We start from the raw sequence: 16,243 nt of genomic DNA on the forward strand, positions 1-16,243 counted from the left end.
TGCAAACCTGCTCCAACACTTTCCACTGTCCTCTCTGCAAACCTGCTCCAACACTTTCCACTGTCCTCTCTGCAAACCTGCTCCAACACTGTCCTCTCTGCAAACCTGCTCCAACACTTTCCACTGTCCTCTCTGCAAACCTGCTCCAACACTTTCCTCCTGTCCTCTCTGCAAACCTGCTCCAACACTTTCCTCTCTGCAAACCTGCTCCAACACTTTCCACTGTCCTCTCTGCAAACCTGCTCCAACACTTTCCACTGTCCTCTCTGCAAACCTGCTCCAACACTTTCCACTGTCCTCTCTGCAAACCTGCTCCAACACTTTCCACTGTCCTCTCTGCAAACCTGCTCCAACACTTTCCACTGTCCTCTCTGCAAACCTGCTCCAACACTTTCCACTGTCCTCTCTGCAAACCTGCTCCAACACTTTCCACTGTCCTCTCTGCAAACCTGCTCCAACACTGTCCTCTCTGCAAACCTGCTCCAACACTTTCCACTGTCCTCTCTGCAAACCTGCTCCAACACTTTCCACTGTCCTCTCTGCAAACCTGCTCCAACACTTTCCACTGTCCTCTCTGCAAACCTGCTCCAACACTTTCCACCAGCAGTGCTGAGAAATGTACATCAAATAAATAAATACAAAGTGCTAAAAATCCTTTTCGTTCGTAATGATACTAAACTCCTCCAAAAAAGTTTGGAAACGTTATTCCGGTCAATTATTCCTCCCCCTTATTAATACCAATTGGTATTGTATTTTATATCGTTGGAAAGCCTGATTAGTCACCTTTACAAGGAGGTACAACTTGTAAGGATCGTGCATTCGTGGAATGAGCAACACAGCTAGGTAGCGGCCAAAAATTTGCCAAATTGACAGAGTTGTCGTTGCTCCATGAAATGCTAAATTATTTTCCCTTTTCCCCAAAGTGTGCACACTTGTGCTCTCCTCTAAATTGATTGAAAAGCGTTAGGTTGGTTTCACCAAACCAGTGCTTTCAATCCAACTCTTTTAAATCCATGAGGGAAAGTGAACAACACAGTTCAGGTCATACAGGAGGAGCACAGGGACACATCCTGTCTCTGGGATCACTAGTCTTCCTCTCCACACGAGGTCCCCTGCCAAACCTGCTCAGCCCCTCCTTTCCCTTCTCCATTTCTGTTCTCTCTAACTTCTGTTCTTCTTTTTGTTTCTATACCTTGTTGGTTGGTTGTGTGATGGCGAGAAATATCATTAAAACACTTTTGCTGGCCAAATCAAAACATTGAAAATGATTCGGCCGTGTTTCCATTTGAAGTCCTGAAATGTTTTAATTTTGTCTTTTGAATCTCAAAGAGGGAAAGGGGGTCTTACTAGGCATGAAGTAGCTTGACTGAACCCGCCTCTCTCCCCATGTGTTCTGCCCAGGGTCCTAAAGGCCACAGTCCCTGGACCGGCGTGTCCCAGTTCCTCCAGACGTCCCAGAAGATCATCCAGTTTGCCTCGGGGAAGGAGCCTCAGCCTGGGGACACCATCGTCTACGTGGCCGGAGCCTTCGACCTCTTCCGTATCCTACTGTCCCCTAGGGAGGGAGGGAGGGGCTGTCCTACTGTCCCCTAGGGAGGGAGGGAGGGGCTGTCCTACTGTCCCCTAGGGAGGGAGGGGCTGTCCTACTGTCCCCTAGGGAGGGAGGGAGGGGCTGTCCTACTGTCCCCTAGGGAGGGAGGGGCTGTCCTACTGTCCTCTAGGGAGGGAGGGGCTGTTCTACTGTCCCCTAGGGAGGGAGGGAGGGAGGGGGGGGCTGTCCTACTGTCCCCTAGGGAGGGAGGGAGGGGCTGTCCTACTGTCCCCTAGGGAGGGAGGGGCTGTCCTACTGTCCCCGAGGGAGGGAGGGGCTGTCCTACTGTCCCCTAGGGAGGGAGGGGCTGTCCTACTGTCCTCTAGGGAGGGAGGGAGGGAGGGAGGGGTTAGGTAGAAATCGGAGGACGGGCTCATTATTCCATCATTCCATTCCATGCGTTATCATGAATTCATCCTCCGACTTCTACTTCCACCAGCCTCCCCTGGTGGTGTGTGTGGCGTAGTCGTAGCTGGTGGTGTGTGTGGCGTAGTGGGTGAACATGGGGTGTTTCCCGGTGGCTGATCAGCGTGTGTGTGGCCATACAGGTCTGAGACCTGCTATGTCCAGGAGGCAGTACCATGTGTGGCAGTGTACCGCCTGTTACAAACACACACACACAGGTGGTTGAGGTCGTATACAACGCTGTTATAAACACACACACACACAGGTGGTTGAGGTCGTATACAATGCTGTTACAAACACACCCACACACACAGGTGGTTGAGGTCGTATACAATGCTGTTACAAACACACCCACACACACAGGTGGTTGAGGTCGTATACAATGCTGTTACAAACACACCCACACACACAGGTGGTTGAGGTCGTATACAATGCTGTTACAAACACACCCACACACACAGGTGGTTGAGGTCGTATACAACGCTGTTATAAACACACACACACACAGGTGGTTGAGGTAGTATACAACGCTGTTACAAACACACACACACACACAGGTGATTGAGGTCGTATACAACGCTGTTTGATTCCCGGCAGAATCGTGTCTGTCATGTTTCAGTGAGCTGCTGCCTTAACTACTTCCTGTTCAGACATCGGTCATGTCGACTTCCTGGAGACCGTCTACAAGCAGGCAGAGAGGCCCTACGTCATAGTGGGCCTGCACTTTGACCAGGTACACACACACACACACACACACACAATATTGACAGCACCTGTTATTTGCCACAGGTGAGTTTAAATGCAAATAAAAGGAGCGTCACATGCTTGACGTACAGTTATTGCTTACAATTTTGAAAAGTTGCCAATATTTTGGGCCATGACTGTAGCTGTTTACTCAGCCATACAAAACACTTATCTCACATCACTCCACACTGAACACTACTAAACACCACGCCACTGTCTGCCTGTCTGTCTGTCTGTCAGACATGTACTGTATGTATGCCTGCCTGTCTGTCTGTCTGTCAGACATGTATGTATGCCTGCCTGTCTGTCTGTCTGTCAGACATGTATGTATGTATGCCTGCCTGTCTGTCTGTCAGACATGTATGTATGCCTGCCTGTCTGTCTGTCTGTCAGACATGTATGCCTGCCTGCCTGCCTGTCTGTCTGTCTGTCTGTCTTTCTGTCTGTCTGTCAGACATGTATGTGTGCCTGCCTGTCTGTCTGTCTGTCTGTCTGTCTGTCAGACATGTATGTATGCCTGTCTGTCTGTCTGTCTGTCAGACATGTATGTATGCCTGCCTGTCTGTCTGTCTGCCAGACATGTATGTATATCTGCCTGTCTGGCAGACATGTATGCCTGCCTGTCTGTCTGTCAGACATGTCTGTCTGTCTGTCTGTCTGTCAGACATGTCTGTCTGCCTGTCTGTCTGCCTGCCTGTCTGTCTGTCAGACATGTCTGTCTGCCTGTCTGTCTGTCAGACATGTCTGTCTGCCTGTCTGTCATGCCTGTCTGTCTGTCTGCCTGCCTGTCTATCTGTCTGCCTGTCTGTCTGTCTGTCTGTCTGTCTGTTAAAGAAAGCCGTAGGATGAAGTTGTCTAGACACTGATCTCAGGTCCTGAAGATGTTAGAGTATTGGAACACAGCCCTAGGGTAGGTTAGAGTCAGACCTGAGCCTGTGACCTTCAACCCCTGTCTGATGTTTGTGTGATCCAGGAAGTGAACCGCTACAAAGGGAAGAACTACCCCATCATGAACGTCCACGAGAGAACCCTCAGTGTCCTGGCCTGCAGGGTGAGTGAGCGCACGCACGCACGCACACCAGGGTTTCCCGGAATCCGTTAACCGGTAATTACCGGTCTTTGTCCGGTAAAATTTGTTGAAGTCCGACAAATTTAAAACTCTTCGGTCATAATGTCCGGTGAAAATAATTCCCTCTTAAAACCCTTCTGCGCCGAAATGTACCTCCGCCGGCACAAATCCGCACACAACATTGTAATTACCGTAATTTCTAAACGGTTTGTGCTATCGAAAAAATTCCAACTGTCCCTGAAAGCTGAGATGTTGCACTTCAACCAACATATAGGGTATTACGGTAAAATGTGACGTGACGACATTCTCAGTGTCAGTTTACTCACAGTGAAGGCGGAGGAGGAGTTGTACTCCCGAGTCCGAGTACGGTAAGTATGATTTGACAGGCAGTTAAACTAAATGCCTTCCCAACCAGCGAGACCTGGTTATAGAAATGACGTTGTTTTATTGATAAAAAAAGGGTAAAACTGGAAAGAGAAAATAGAAAACTCACATTAATCCCAAACAATTTAACAGACTTCAGTTAACGTAATGTGGAGTCCGTTCATTGATCGATGCAGTCTGTTCATTTCCCAGTGTGGCGCGCGTTCAGCGCTGGACATAATGGCATAGCGTGCATGCGAATCATGTTATATTATTATATATTATATAGCTTGCATCTAATCGTATCGGATGAGAAATAGACATTAAACGGCATATATAGGCTAGGCTACACAACAGTAATCACCGCGACAAACAGCTGTATTATATTTTAATATGATGACCGGAATATCTCACGTTTGTCCGGTAAATTTAAATCTTCCCGGACACGATGACCGGCGCCAATTTTTTCTAACGGAAATCCTGACGCACACACACACACACACACACACTGTACGTACGCACACACACACACGCATACACACGTATGTACACATACAGATGGCCTCACACAAAGCTTTCCCTAGTGGAATATACACCTCCTGCTAGACACACACACACACACACACACACACACACACACACACACACACACACACACACACACAATAAAGGATGAACAGGGGAGCTCAACTATTCAGCTCTGACCATCAGACCAGCCAGAGGCTAGAACAAAGACCCTCTGTGCTCCAGCACAAACAGTTGTAATACTCATCATTGCATCCTTTACCAAAAGGTCGGCTGGACTTAGTTCAAGTTCTGTACATGTCTTCATTCCTCCCTGTTTGTGGACATCTCACTGCTGTAATAATGTACTTTTACATGACAGTTGGTTGTTCTGGTGTTTGTCTACTTTCTACGAGATAGATAGATAGATAGTGATTGTGTAATAGATAGATAATTTTATGTTTTGAAAGTGTGATAGATAGATAGATAGTTTGATTGTGTGATAGATAACTTGATATTTTGAAAGTGTGATAGATAGATAGATAAGAACGTATCCAATTCAAAGTCCTCATCCTCACATACAAAGCCCTCCATAGCCTGGCCCCCCCTTACCTAACTGACCTCCTTCTCCCCCACCGCCCTACCCGTACCCTCCGATCCTCATCCATTGTTCCCCTCACTGTCCCACCCTCAAAACTCAAAGGCTTCGGTCACCGTGCCTTTTCACGAGCTGCACCCCGCCTCTGGAACTCTCTCCCCCAACCACTCAGAGACTCACCCTCACTCCTCACTTTTAAATCCCACCTCAAAACCTACCTGTTCTCCCATGCCTACAGCCTCCCCTACCCCTAGTCATCTCCCCCATCCTGCCCCCCCCCCCCCCCCTGGAGACGCATACAGCCTCCCCTACCCCTAACCATCTCCCCTGTCCCTACCACCACCCCCCCCCCCCTCCCCGTTCGCTAACTCTGTGTTCCATGTTATCTGTTGCTTGTTGTCTTTGAGCCTCGGAAAAGCACTATATAAATTGTATGAATTATTATTATTATTATTATTATTATTATAGATAAATAGATAGATAAATAAAGAAGTGTAAAAAAAAATATTAGGTATGTCTATCAACTTGCATTAACATCATCACAGTGGTATGTTTGGCACAGGGGTTAAGGCAGCCAGCTAGAGGTCCGAAGGTTGCCGGTTCGATACTTGATTTAATTTAATGTTTATTTTACTTTTTACATTTAACCGAAGCCTTCATGCAAATCAATTTACAATATATATATCTGTCTAAGTGAATCATCTATCCATCAGTAATCATAAGAAAAATTATCTATGCCAAATCCAGGGTCCAGTTAGAAGAACATCATTTACTAGTCAGAAAGGCTTCAAACACCATTGTAATCGTGCACCATCATTTTATAGCCTACATACTTTTTTAGATGAGATTTTAAATTAGATTCAGACAACGAAATGCAGTAAAAAGTGTGTCAGAAGACGGATTTGAACCACCGTCTTAAAATTACGAATTAATACCATGGCAGCGGTCAATACCACTATGCCATCATGACAATAGGACTATGTGTAGCCTGCTGCTGATATCACCACAGTAGTAAATATTCATTTATTAAAATATGAACATATAACAATAACTGGGGCTAGTGACCTACGCATTTAATCGGTCAGCAATTTCTTGCCAAACCATTTCCCTCGCCTTGTTAATTGCGGCAGTATTGCACTATTTTACATCTTATTTTTTGTCTTCATAAAGATCAATAAGTAGGACCGCTGCGCAGTCTAGTATCTTCATTTCGACAGTCGGCTTTTCTGGGCTCTGCATGTCTGCGTGCACGCGCCCAAATCGAGTATTTCCAAACCGGTGTTCTGTGAACACTGATGACACAAGGCTGATCCTCGTTCGAGGAATCATCTGAGGCTTGAATCCCAATCACGAGTTGCCTGAACAAGGCTTTTCTTTTAATCGCCGATATACTAATCCGACGTACGTGGAATACCCCCCAGGTCTCCCCACCACTTTGTTTGGTAAACAGCTGAGGGGATGGGGCTGGAGAAATGGAACCAGGGGGGTATTCCATCAATGTCGCTAAAGGACAACCCAGGCTTATTTTGATAAGTCTCACAATACTACTTCCAGTATGATAATGCACCGTGTCACAAAGCGAAAGTCGTCTCAAACTGGTTTCATGAACATGACTATGAGTTCAGTGTTCTTCAGTGGCCTTCCCAGTCACCGGATCTGAATCCAACAGAACACATTTGGGATGTGGTAGAACGGTAGATTCATAGCTTGAAAGTGCACCTGAAAAATCGTCATCATGGACCAGAATCTCGAAGGAATGTTTCCAACATCTTGTGGAATCAGTGCCACGAAGAATTGAGGCTGTTTTGAGAGCAAAGGGAGGCTCTACCCAGTATTATGTTCCTAATAAAGTGCTTGGAGAGTGTATATCCAAAACACTTTGAAGTCACTCCAAACTAACTAATATTATGACAGAATCCCTCTCTGAATACTTTGCCTGTGTTATATTTTTTAAATGTCACTTTACTACGCTGTAATCCACTGTAAGCATTTTATTACCATGACAACTGAATGCAAAAGTGGATTACAACGTAACAATGTGACGTTTCAAAAAGGTAATGCAGACCAAGTATTCAGAGAGATCAGAATATGATTTGGATTGGAGTGTCTGCAAGGTGTTTTGTATATATTTCCAGAATGAATGGGGCCCAAAATATACTACTCAGTATTTAAAGAAGCCAATTGGATAGGGCACCTAAGGAAGCCACTATGCAGCCAATTGGGTGGAACATCCCTTTAAATGTAGACCTGATAGAATTGTATGATGTCATAATGTGTTCCTTCATGTCTCCCTCTCTTCTCTCACACGCCTCCCCCCCTTTCCCATTGTCTCTTTTTCTCCAGTACGTTTCGGAGGTAGTGATCGGGGCGCCCTATGCTGTGGGCAAGGACCTGCTGGACCATTTCAAGGTAAAAAGGGTCACTTTACGCCAAGACCAGGAAGTGTAGCGGATGGGTGTGGTTAGGCGGATGGGTGTGGTTAGCATCGCTCAGTGTAGCAGATGGGTGTGGTTAGCATCGCTCAGTGTAGTAGATGGGTGTGGTTAGCATCGCTCAGTGTAGCAGATGGGTGTGGTTAGCATCGCTCAGTGTAGTAGATGGGTGTGGTTAGCATCGCTCAGTGTAGTAGATGGGTGTGGTTAGCATCGCTCAGTGTAGTAGATGGGTGTGGTTAGCATCGCTCAGTGTAGTGGATGGGTGTGGTTAGCATCGCTCAGTGTAGTAGATGGGTGTGGTTAGCATCATGCAGTGTAGCGGATGAGTGTGGTTAGTACCGCTCAGTATAGTAGATGGGTGTGGTTAGCATCGCTCAGTGTAGCGGATGGGTGTGGTTAGGCGGATGGGTGTGATCATGGGTGTGATCATGGGTGTGATCATGGGTGTGATCTCGATGGGTGTGATCATCTACTATCTACCTGACTACTGGGTCACTACTACCTGATGACTACTGGGTCACTATCTACCTGATGACTACTGGGTCACTATCTACCTGATGACTACTGGGTCACTATCTACCTGACTACTGGGTCACTATCTACCTGACTACTGGGTCACTATCTACCTGACTACTGGGTCACTATCTACCTGACTACTGGGTCACTATCTACCTGACTACTGGGTCACTATCTACCTGACTACTGGGTCACTATCTACCTGACTACTGGGTCACTATCTACCTGACTACTGGGTCACTATCTACCTGACTACTGGGTCACTATCTACCTGACTACTGGGTCACTATCTACCTGACTACTGGGTCACTATCTACCTGACTACTGGGTCACTATCTACCTGACTACTGGGTCACTACTACCTGAACTCCACTTTTTCACCATATTGCACATATGGAACTGCAACCTGCACACCTTTTTTTGTTGACATTAAGAATGTTGATATGCTGACTCGCATTCTGCTGCTGTCACCTATTCTGTTATTGACGCTCGGACGCTATTGTATGTACAGATATTGTTGTCCATATCCCGCTTATTCTTTATTTATTATTGTTTATATCCTGCTTATTCTATTATTGATCTTGTATTTCTACTTTTTGGTATTTCTACTGCAAGGCCAATGGCTAACTCAACCTGAACCCAAGAATTGTACTCCTTGTATCCGTACATTGATGTAATAAAAGCAATTCTGATTCTGATTTACCTAACTTTGTTTGTGATTGCTGAGCTCACCAGGGCTTTGATGTTCCAAATTGTTGATTTCCAGCCTAGTTTGGCTTCCTTGAATTTCATCGACACCTCTTTTGTCCTTATGTTGACCAGGGCTGCCAAGTTTCACCAAAAGTTTGGAGTGAGATTTTTTGGCGGTGGAGCGACCCAAAACTGCACGTTTTGGCCCTCTCTCCCACCCAATTATTTGTGCTAGTTTCCTGCAATTTTACATCAGCAGAAAGACCCATGGTCATCATCTTATATACAGTGCATTGCTCATAGATGGCTATCATGTTATACAGTACATACTAGGGTTTTTCCTGGGTCAGAATGAGGGCTTGGTGGTTGATCTTGTGCGCGCACATTTTTTTTGAGGGACCCCCAATTGTTGTATTTGTATTGTAAATTGTAATTATTATTAATAATAATAATAATTATTATTATTATTATTAGTGTACCTGGTTAAGTTACAGTAGACTAGAGAAATAAAAAACAGTTACCAAAACTGAGTATTTACTAGCTAAGATTGGCAAAAGATTGGCGTGGTGCAACCGAAATGAGTAAACAACTAGGGTTTAGTAACTACTAAATGCCTGCATAAACAACTAGTTTGAAACTAGCTAGTAACAACTAGGGGTTTAGTAAGTACTAAATGCCTGCATTTAGTAATGACTTACGCCAAATTGGTGCAACCCAGTCCAGTAGGCTACCAGATACGATGTTGTAATGTATGCACATATTTTGCTACCACGGTTGCCAGACGGAATTGACAATGTCCAGCCCAACCGGTCTAAAAGCTGCCGAATCCACCCGTCCAGTGAGACCAAAAGTAGCCCAATCTGGCAACACTGCTTGCTACGTTCTTGCAGCTCGCGTGAACACAGGTTCTTCCATCAGCGCTCGCCTGCCGCTTCAATTGCAGACTCAAGTTAACGCGCGTGCAGAAAGATGCCACGAAACTCATGTCCGGTAGCTTTCTTTCAAGGAATTTCAAAAATAAAAGTCACGTAAAACAATTGTTATTTCTCGCCGTGAGAAATAGAGGTGCGGCGTGAGAGCGTGAGAACTGGTTGAAATGTGTGAGTCTCACGGCCTAAGCGTGAGAGCAGCTCTGTGTTGACAGACATCAATAGCAGACTCCACAGACTCTTTTATGCCTGCACACATGATGGGACTGAACCCGTCTGAAAGTCAAACTGTCAAGCCCATTCTCCAACACTTTGGTGCCCTGAAATAGGGGGGCTGTGTATAAAAAGGCTTGTCATTTCTTACCGGAGAAACGTCTCTGAAAAAAAGAAACCACTGAATTAAAGATGATAATCTCCACGTTAACCTCAGTCATTGTTTCCAAACTGTTTTTTTAGTATAGAGCTAAAAGAAGACAAATGCTTCCTCTTTTCAACACAGGACACTGTATTTCCTTCCTGTCTCTCTCTCTCTCTCTCTCTCTCTCTCTCTCTCTCTCTCTCTCTCTCTCTCTCTCTCCATCTGTCTGTGGTCGGGCTAACACAGCCTTGTGCCGCAGGTTAGAAACCCAGCGGGTGGTGTACTGTAACCTGTAACTGGAACCTTCCTGTGTGTCTGCAGGTAGACCTGGTGTGTCATGGGAAAACGGAGGTGTTTCCAGACAAGGACAGCTCAGATCCTTACGCTGTGAGTACAGTGTGGGTGTGGGTGGGTATGGGCAGCACTCAAGTTGAGGGGGGATGGCATCCCCCCTGAAATAAAAACGGTCAAAATCATCCCCCATCTAAAACTGCCATCCCCCCTTTCCATCCCTTATGTCATTGTATCAATGACCGTGGTATTACTGATATTTCAACATTTAGTTTTGCGCATATTGAGTAAAATACTGTGGGCGAGGGGGGGGGGGGTGGGGGCACGCACACATGCAATGACATTTTTACCAAGTTACTGACACTGAAGACACTGACGCTGTGGGGATGCTCAAATTGTCCCCATATGATAAAATCCACCATCCCCCCTGATTTTCTTTTACAACTTGAGTGCTGGGTATGGGTATTGGTGTGGATGGGTGTGGGTGGATATGGGTATTGGTGTGGATATGGATATGGGTGTGTGTGTGTGTGTGTGTGTGTGTGTGAGTGTGTGTGTGTGTGCGTGTGTGTGTGTGTGTGTGTGTGTGTGTGTGTGTGTGTGTGTGTGTGTGTGCGTGTGTGTGGTAGTGTTATACCTGACTTTGTGGTGTGGGTGTTTCCTGGCCTCTCAGGAGCCTAAGAAGAGGGGGATCTTCCGCACGGTGGACAGCGGGAACGGCCTCACCACCGACGACATCGTCCAGAGAATCATCGAGAACAGGCGAGGGCCTTGTTAACATCTCGCCTCCACGCTTTCATCTCTGCCTCTCTGATCCTTTCTTTTTTCTTTCTTTTTTGCTCTCCTCTTTTGCTCTCTCTCTCTCTCTGATTTACATCTCCTTCTCTCCTCTCTCTTTCCCCATCCCTCTCTCTATCTTCTTAATTGATTACTAATTTCCTATCTCTCTCTACCTATCTCTATCTATATTTTTGCACATTGCACATACCTCCTTTGATATAGCCACTATTTATACATCTGTACATACCATACTGTACATAGCTACATTAACTGTACATAGCTCATAATTGTATATACCTCTAACTACCGTAGTAGCCATACTGTACCTATCACTGTCAGGTTTTATGTCATGTGTTATATCACTATTTGCACTTCTGGTTAGATGCTAAACTGTGTTTTGTTGTCTGGTACAATAAAGTTGAATTTAATCTAATCTAATCTAGTCGAATCTAATCGTATCTAGTCTAGTCTAGTCATCTAATCTAATCTAATCTAATCTACCTGTCTCCTTAGACTCCAGTTTGAGGCGAGGAACCAGAAGAAGGAGGCCAAGGAAATGGCAGTGATTGAGGCCATGAAGCGTCAGGAGGCAGGCGAGCAGAGCAGTGGGCCAGCTCAGGCAGCGCAGTAGGGTCCAACCCTGGGGGCTACGTTCTCCACCTCACGCCAACCACCACCGGATCAGTCTGGACCCAGGAGCCAGACCACACTCAACCGGCCCCATCATACCCCTCAACCAGCCCCATCATACCCCTCAACCGGCCCCATCATACCCCTCAACCGGCCCCATCATACCCCTCAACCTGCCCCATCATACCCCTCAACCAGCCCCATCATACCCCTCAACCAGCCCCATCATACCCCTCAACCGGCCCCATCATACCCCTCAACCAGCCCCATCATACCCCTCAACCGGCCCCATCATACCCCTCAACCAGCCCCATCATACCCCTCAACCGGCCCCATCATACCCCTCAACCAGCCCCATCATACCCCTCAACCGGCCCCATCATACCCCTCAACCAGCCCCATCATACCCCTCAACCAGCCCCATCATACCCCTCAACCGGCCCCATCATACCCCTCAACCAGCCCCATCATACCCCTCAACCGGCCCCATCATACCCCTCAACCAGCCCCATCATACCCCTCAACCTGCCCCATCATACCCCTCAACCAGCCCCATCATACCCCTCAACCGGCCCCATCGTACCCCTCAACCAGCCCCATCGTACCCCTCAACCGGCCCCATCATACCCCTCAACCAGCCCCATCATACCCCTCAGCCGGCCCCATCATACCCCTCAACCAGCCCCATCATACCCCTCAACCTGCCCCATCATACCCCTCAACCAGCCCCATCATACCCCTCAACCGGCCCCATCATACCCCTCAACCTGCCCCATCATACCCCTCAACCAGCCCCATCATACCCCTCAACCGGCCCCATCATACCCCTCAGCCGGCCCCATCATACCCCTCAACCAGCCCCATCATACCCCTCAACCTGCCCCATCATACCCCTCAACCAGCCCCATCATACCCCTCAACCGGCCCCATCATACCCCTCAACCGGCCCCATCATACCCCTCAACCAGCCCCATCATACCCCTCAACCGGCCCCATCATACCCCTCAACCAGCCCCATCATACCCCTCAACCGGCCCCATCATACCCCTCAACCAGCCCCATCATACCCCTCAACCAGCCCCATCATACCCCTCAACCGGCCCCATCATACCCCTCAACCAGCCCCATCATACCCCTCAACCAGCCCCATCATACCCCTCAACCAGCCCCATCATACCCCTCAACCGGCCCCATCATACCCCTCGTCCTTTATTTCAGAGAGCAGTTTTAGCTATCCTACACAAACATGAACTAAGGTACCTTGACTGGACCCAGCCTAACCAAAACTGGACCCAACTGGTTCAAACCGGATCAGACTGCAGAGCTGGATTTAATCTAGGAGTTAACAATCTTCCTTTGTGCTCAACCACTCCTGGGTCATCCTGCTATTCCCTCATGATGTCACCCAGGCTGTCTCTCTGTCTTTTACCCAGTAACATACGTCATTTGTTTGTAATTGTATGCAACTTATAGCTACTTTAAAAGTTGTTTTTGTTTTTAAATGGTAAATAATGGTTGATTTTACGCCACATTGGTTGAACATAGGTTGACATTTGGAATGTTTTCAGTGGAGTGAAATGTCTTTATGGAAATATACTGTATAGTACAAATACTGTATAGTTTCACATGTTCATAGAAATGCAGTTGTAGAATGGACAAAGCTCTCTACTCCATGAGAAGAGTATAGCGTGTGCTCTCTGATTTGACATTTATTTTTGTGCAACGCGCGTAAACATGAGTAAGCCAACCAAGCTTGATTTTTAGATGTTGGTTGAAGTGTGTTGGGTTGTGTGTGTGTGTGTGTGTGTGTGTGTGTGTGTGTGTGTGTGTGTGTGTGTGTGTGTGTGTGTGTGTGTGTGTGTGTGTGTGTGGGTGTGTGTGAGGTGTATGTTGAGTCTGTGTAGTAGTGCCACCTCCTTCAGGTCTAAACTAATTTAGGGGTTGTGAAATTACCCAATAATTATATGACTCACTTTTATACAGTGTCCCATTCATAGAATATGATTTACTGTATAATGATGTACATGTAATATGATTCAGGGGTCTGTGAATGTTCTTCCTTTCTTTTTAATGTATTGGTATGAGGCAAATTAATTTAAAACATTTTGTGGGCAATTAACTTTTTGTGCATTTGCTGACTGGTTAAACCAAAGGTTTATGTGTGTGCGTTTTCCTTCTGTGTGTGTGTGTGGAGATTATTTGGAATCACGCTCATGATGAGGTAACTGTTGAGACATTTAAAGTCACTCTCCAGTCTTGAGAGGTAGATGCCATACGGGGGGGGACCGCCGGTTCCAACCCACTCATGGTGAGTGTTCTTGTGTGCAACAAAAGAAAGTGTGTCTAATGAATGACACAATTGAAAGTGCATTTATTTGATCACCCTACCCCTCTGTAAGTGAATGTCACTTTGCAATAAAATGCAGTAACTGTCCACAGACTCGGCGTGTTAAACGTTTTCTTCCTACCAACTGTAGGCACTGTTATTCTATTACATAATAATAGACCTAATGTAGCATTCCAGCCGGACTTAGTATAGACGGTGACTCCTTATTAATAACTGATGGTCAATGATGCAGTTTAACCTTTTATTTACACGCACCAAAAGCACCATAGACACACCGTAAGAGCTGAAAGCAGAATAACACACAGCTACAATCAGCATCCATCCGCTAGCATTCATCAATACATTCAAATCATACACAACAATAAGTTAAATTGACAGTCAATACAAACATACCTCTTCGCCTTCCAGCTAGTTGCTATAAAACGATAATGAGACGGTATTTCTTCACAAATCCGTATACCAATTTAACCGTCTTTCCACCTTGCCTTCTTCTCCGTTCTTACTCCTTTCTACCTCTCTCGCGCATGCGCAGTTACAAAAAGGGAGAACATACTTGTGTTCTTCAAATTAAAGGCAGTAGGCTATAATAACATGTTGATATTCAAATAATATGTGGTATACAAAGCACCATCAATAAAAGTCCTTATCTTAACTTTGTTATACATGTTATAAAATATATGGGTCATTTACACTCCCATCAAATCATTGGTGTTTCAAATATAGAAATAAACCAAGTTCAAGCAAACACAAATGATTTCTAAACACGAAATGAACCTTGACCAGAAATATGGTATTAAAGGGGTATGAAAAAACACCTCATAAACAAAATCAAGATACATCTTCAGAGATGCAAAGTGTGACTGTGTACATTAGTATCTAACTAGTCACTATCTAGCAATAAAACCAGTTTCTGAACTGGGCGTTCAAGCACTGACTGCTTTGTGAGACGTTCACCCTTCTTGCCTAGTTTCCTATCACCTAGACATATCTTCACTTTCCTAACCAGACCATCTCTATCCACTGTAGTTTCCGAAACTCTACCCAACCTCCACTCATTTCTAGGCAGATTATCATCTTTCATCATCACTATATCCCCTTTCTGCAGGTTTCTCTTCGGGGTGTGCCAGCGTTGCCTTATAGCGATGTTGGTTAGATACTCCTTCCGCCAGCGGTTCCAGAACTGTTCAGTTAAATATTGTACATGCCGCCATCTTTTCCTAGCGTACATGTCTTCTCTGATGAACTTGCCTGGGGGAGGTAGAGCTGGAGTGGACTTCATGGTGAGTAGGTGGTTAGGGGTAAGTGGCTCGAGACTGTTGGGATCATTGAGGTTGTCAACAGTGAGCGGGCGACTATTAACCACTGTCATTGCCTCATAGAAGAAGACTCGGAGGGAAGCATCGTCTAGACTACCCGAAGAGAGCAAGAGAATTGAATTGAGGATGCTCCTAACCGTCCTAATCTGACGCTCCCACACTCCGCCGACATGGCTTGAATCTGGAGCATTCATGATGAAGTCGCACTGATTCTCCGAGAGAAAGGTAGCCAGTCTGTCACTATCAACTTCCTTAAGAGCTTCCTTCAGTTCGTTTTTGGCTCCCAGGAATTTGGTTCCTTGGTCAGATTTGATCTGACGCACTGCACCACGTATGGCAATGAAGCAGCGCAGTCCATTTATAAAGGTATCTGTTGACATGTCCTCCAGCATTTCAATATGAATGGCTCTGGAGGAAAAGCAGGTGAAGAGAAGGCCATATCTTTTGCGTACACTTCGTCCCTGTTTGGTGTAAAAGGGGCCAAAGCAGTCCATCCCACAGTATGTAAAGGGTGGAGACGGCTCCACACGCTCTGGAGGGAGATCGGCCATTTTTTGCTCTTCTGTGTGTCCCCTGAGCTTTCTACAAGTCACACATTGGCGAAGGTGTGATGCCACGGCCCGACCAATCCCTGGGATCCAGTAGCCCTTCGATCTGATTCTGATCTCATTCGTGGT

The 16,243-nt window shown here is 46.2% G+C and overlaps 1 protein-coding gene across 1 annotated transcript in view; it reads left to right on the forward strand.

The window, feature by feature from the left end:
• pcyt2 (phosphate cytidylyltransferase 2, ethanolamine) overlaps positions 1-12,119 on the forward strand; it is a 49,526-nt gene extending 37,407 nt beyond the window's left edge. Inside the window, exons 6-12 of the mRNA XM_080522532.1 lie at positions 1,402-1,540; positions 2,647-2,729; positions 3,714-3,791; positions 7,618-7,683; positions 10,524-10,589; positions 11,167-11,255; positions 11,787-12,119. Of these exons, the coding sequence (XP_080378658.1) occupies positions 1,402-1,540; positions 2,647-2,729; positions 3,714-3,791; positions 7,618-7,683; positions 10,524-10,589; positions 11,167-11,255; positions 11,787-11,904 (639 nt within the window). The 3' untranslated portion in view covers positions 11,905-12,119. The remainder of the gene's footprint in view (positions 1-1,401; positions 1,541-2,646; positions 2,730-3,713; positions 3,792-7,617; positions 7,684-10,523; positions 10,590-11,166; positions 11,256-11,786) is intronic.
• The last annotated feature ends 4,124 nt before the right edge of the window (positions 12,120-16,243 follow it).

The sequence above is a fragment of the Nansenia antarctica genome, assembly GCF_963989245.1.
Source record: "Nansenia antarctica genome assembly, chromosome: 2".
NCBI classification, from domain to species: Eukaryota; Metazoa; Chordata; class Actinopteri; order Argentiniformes; family Microstomatidae; genus Nansenia; species Nansenia antarctica.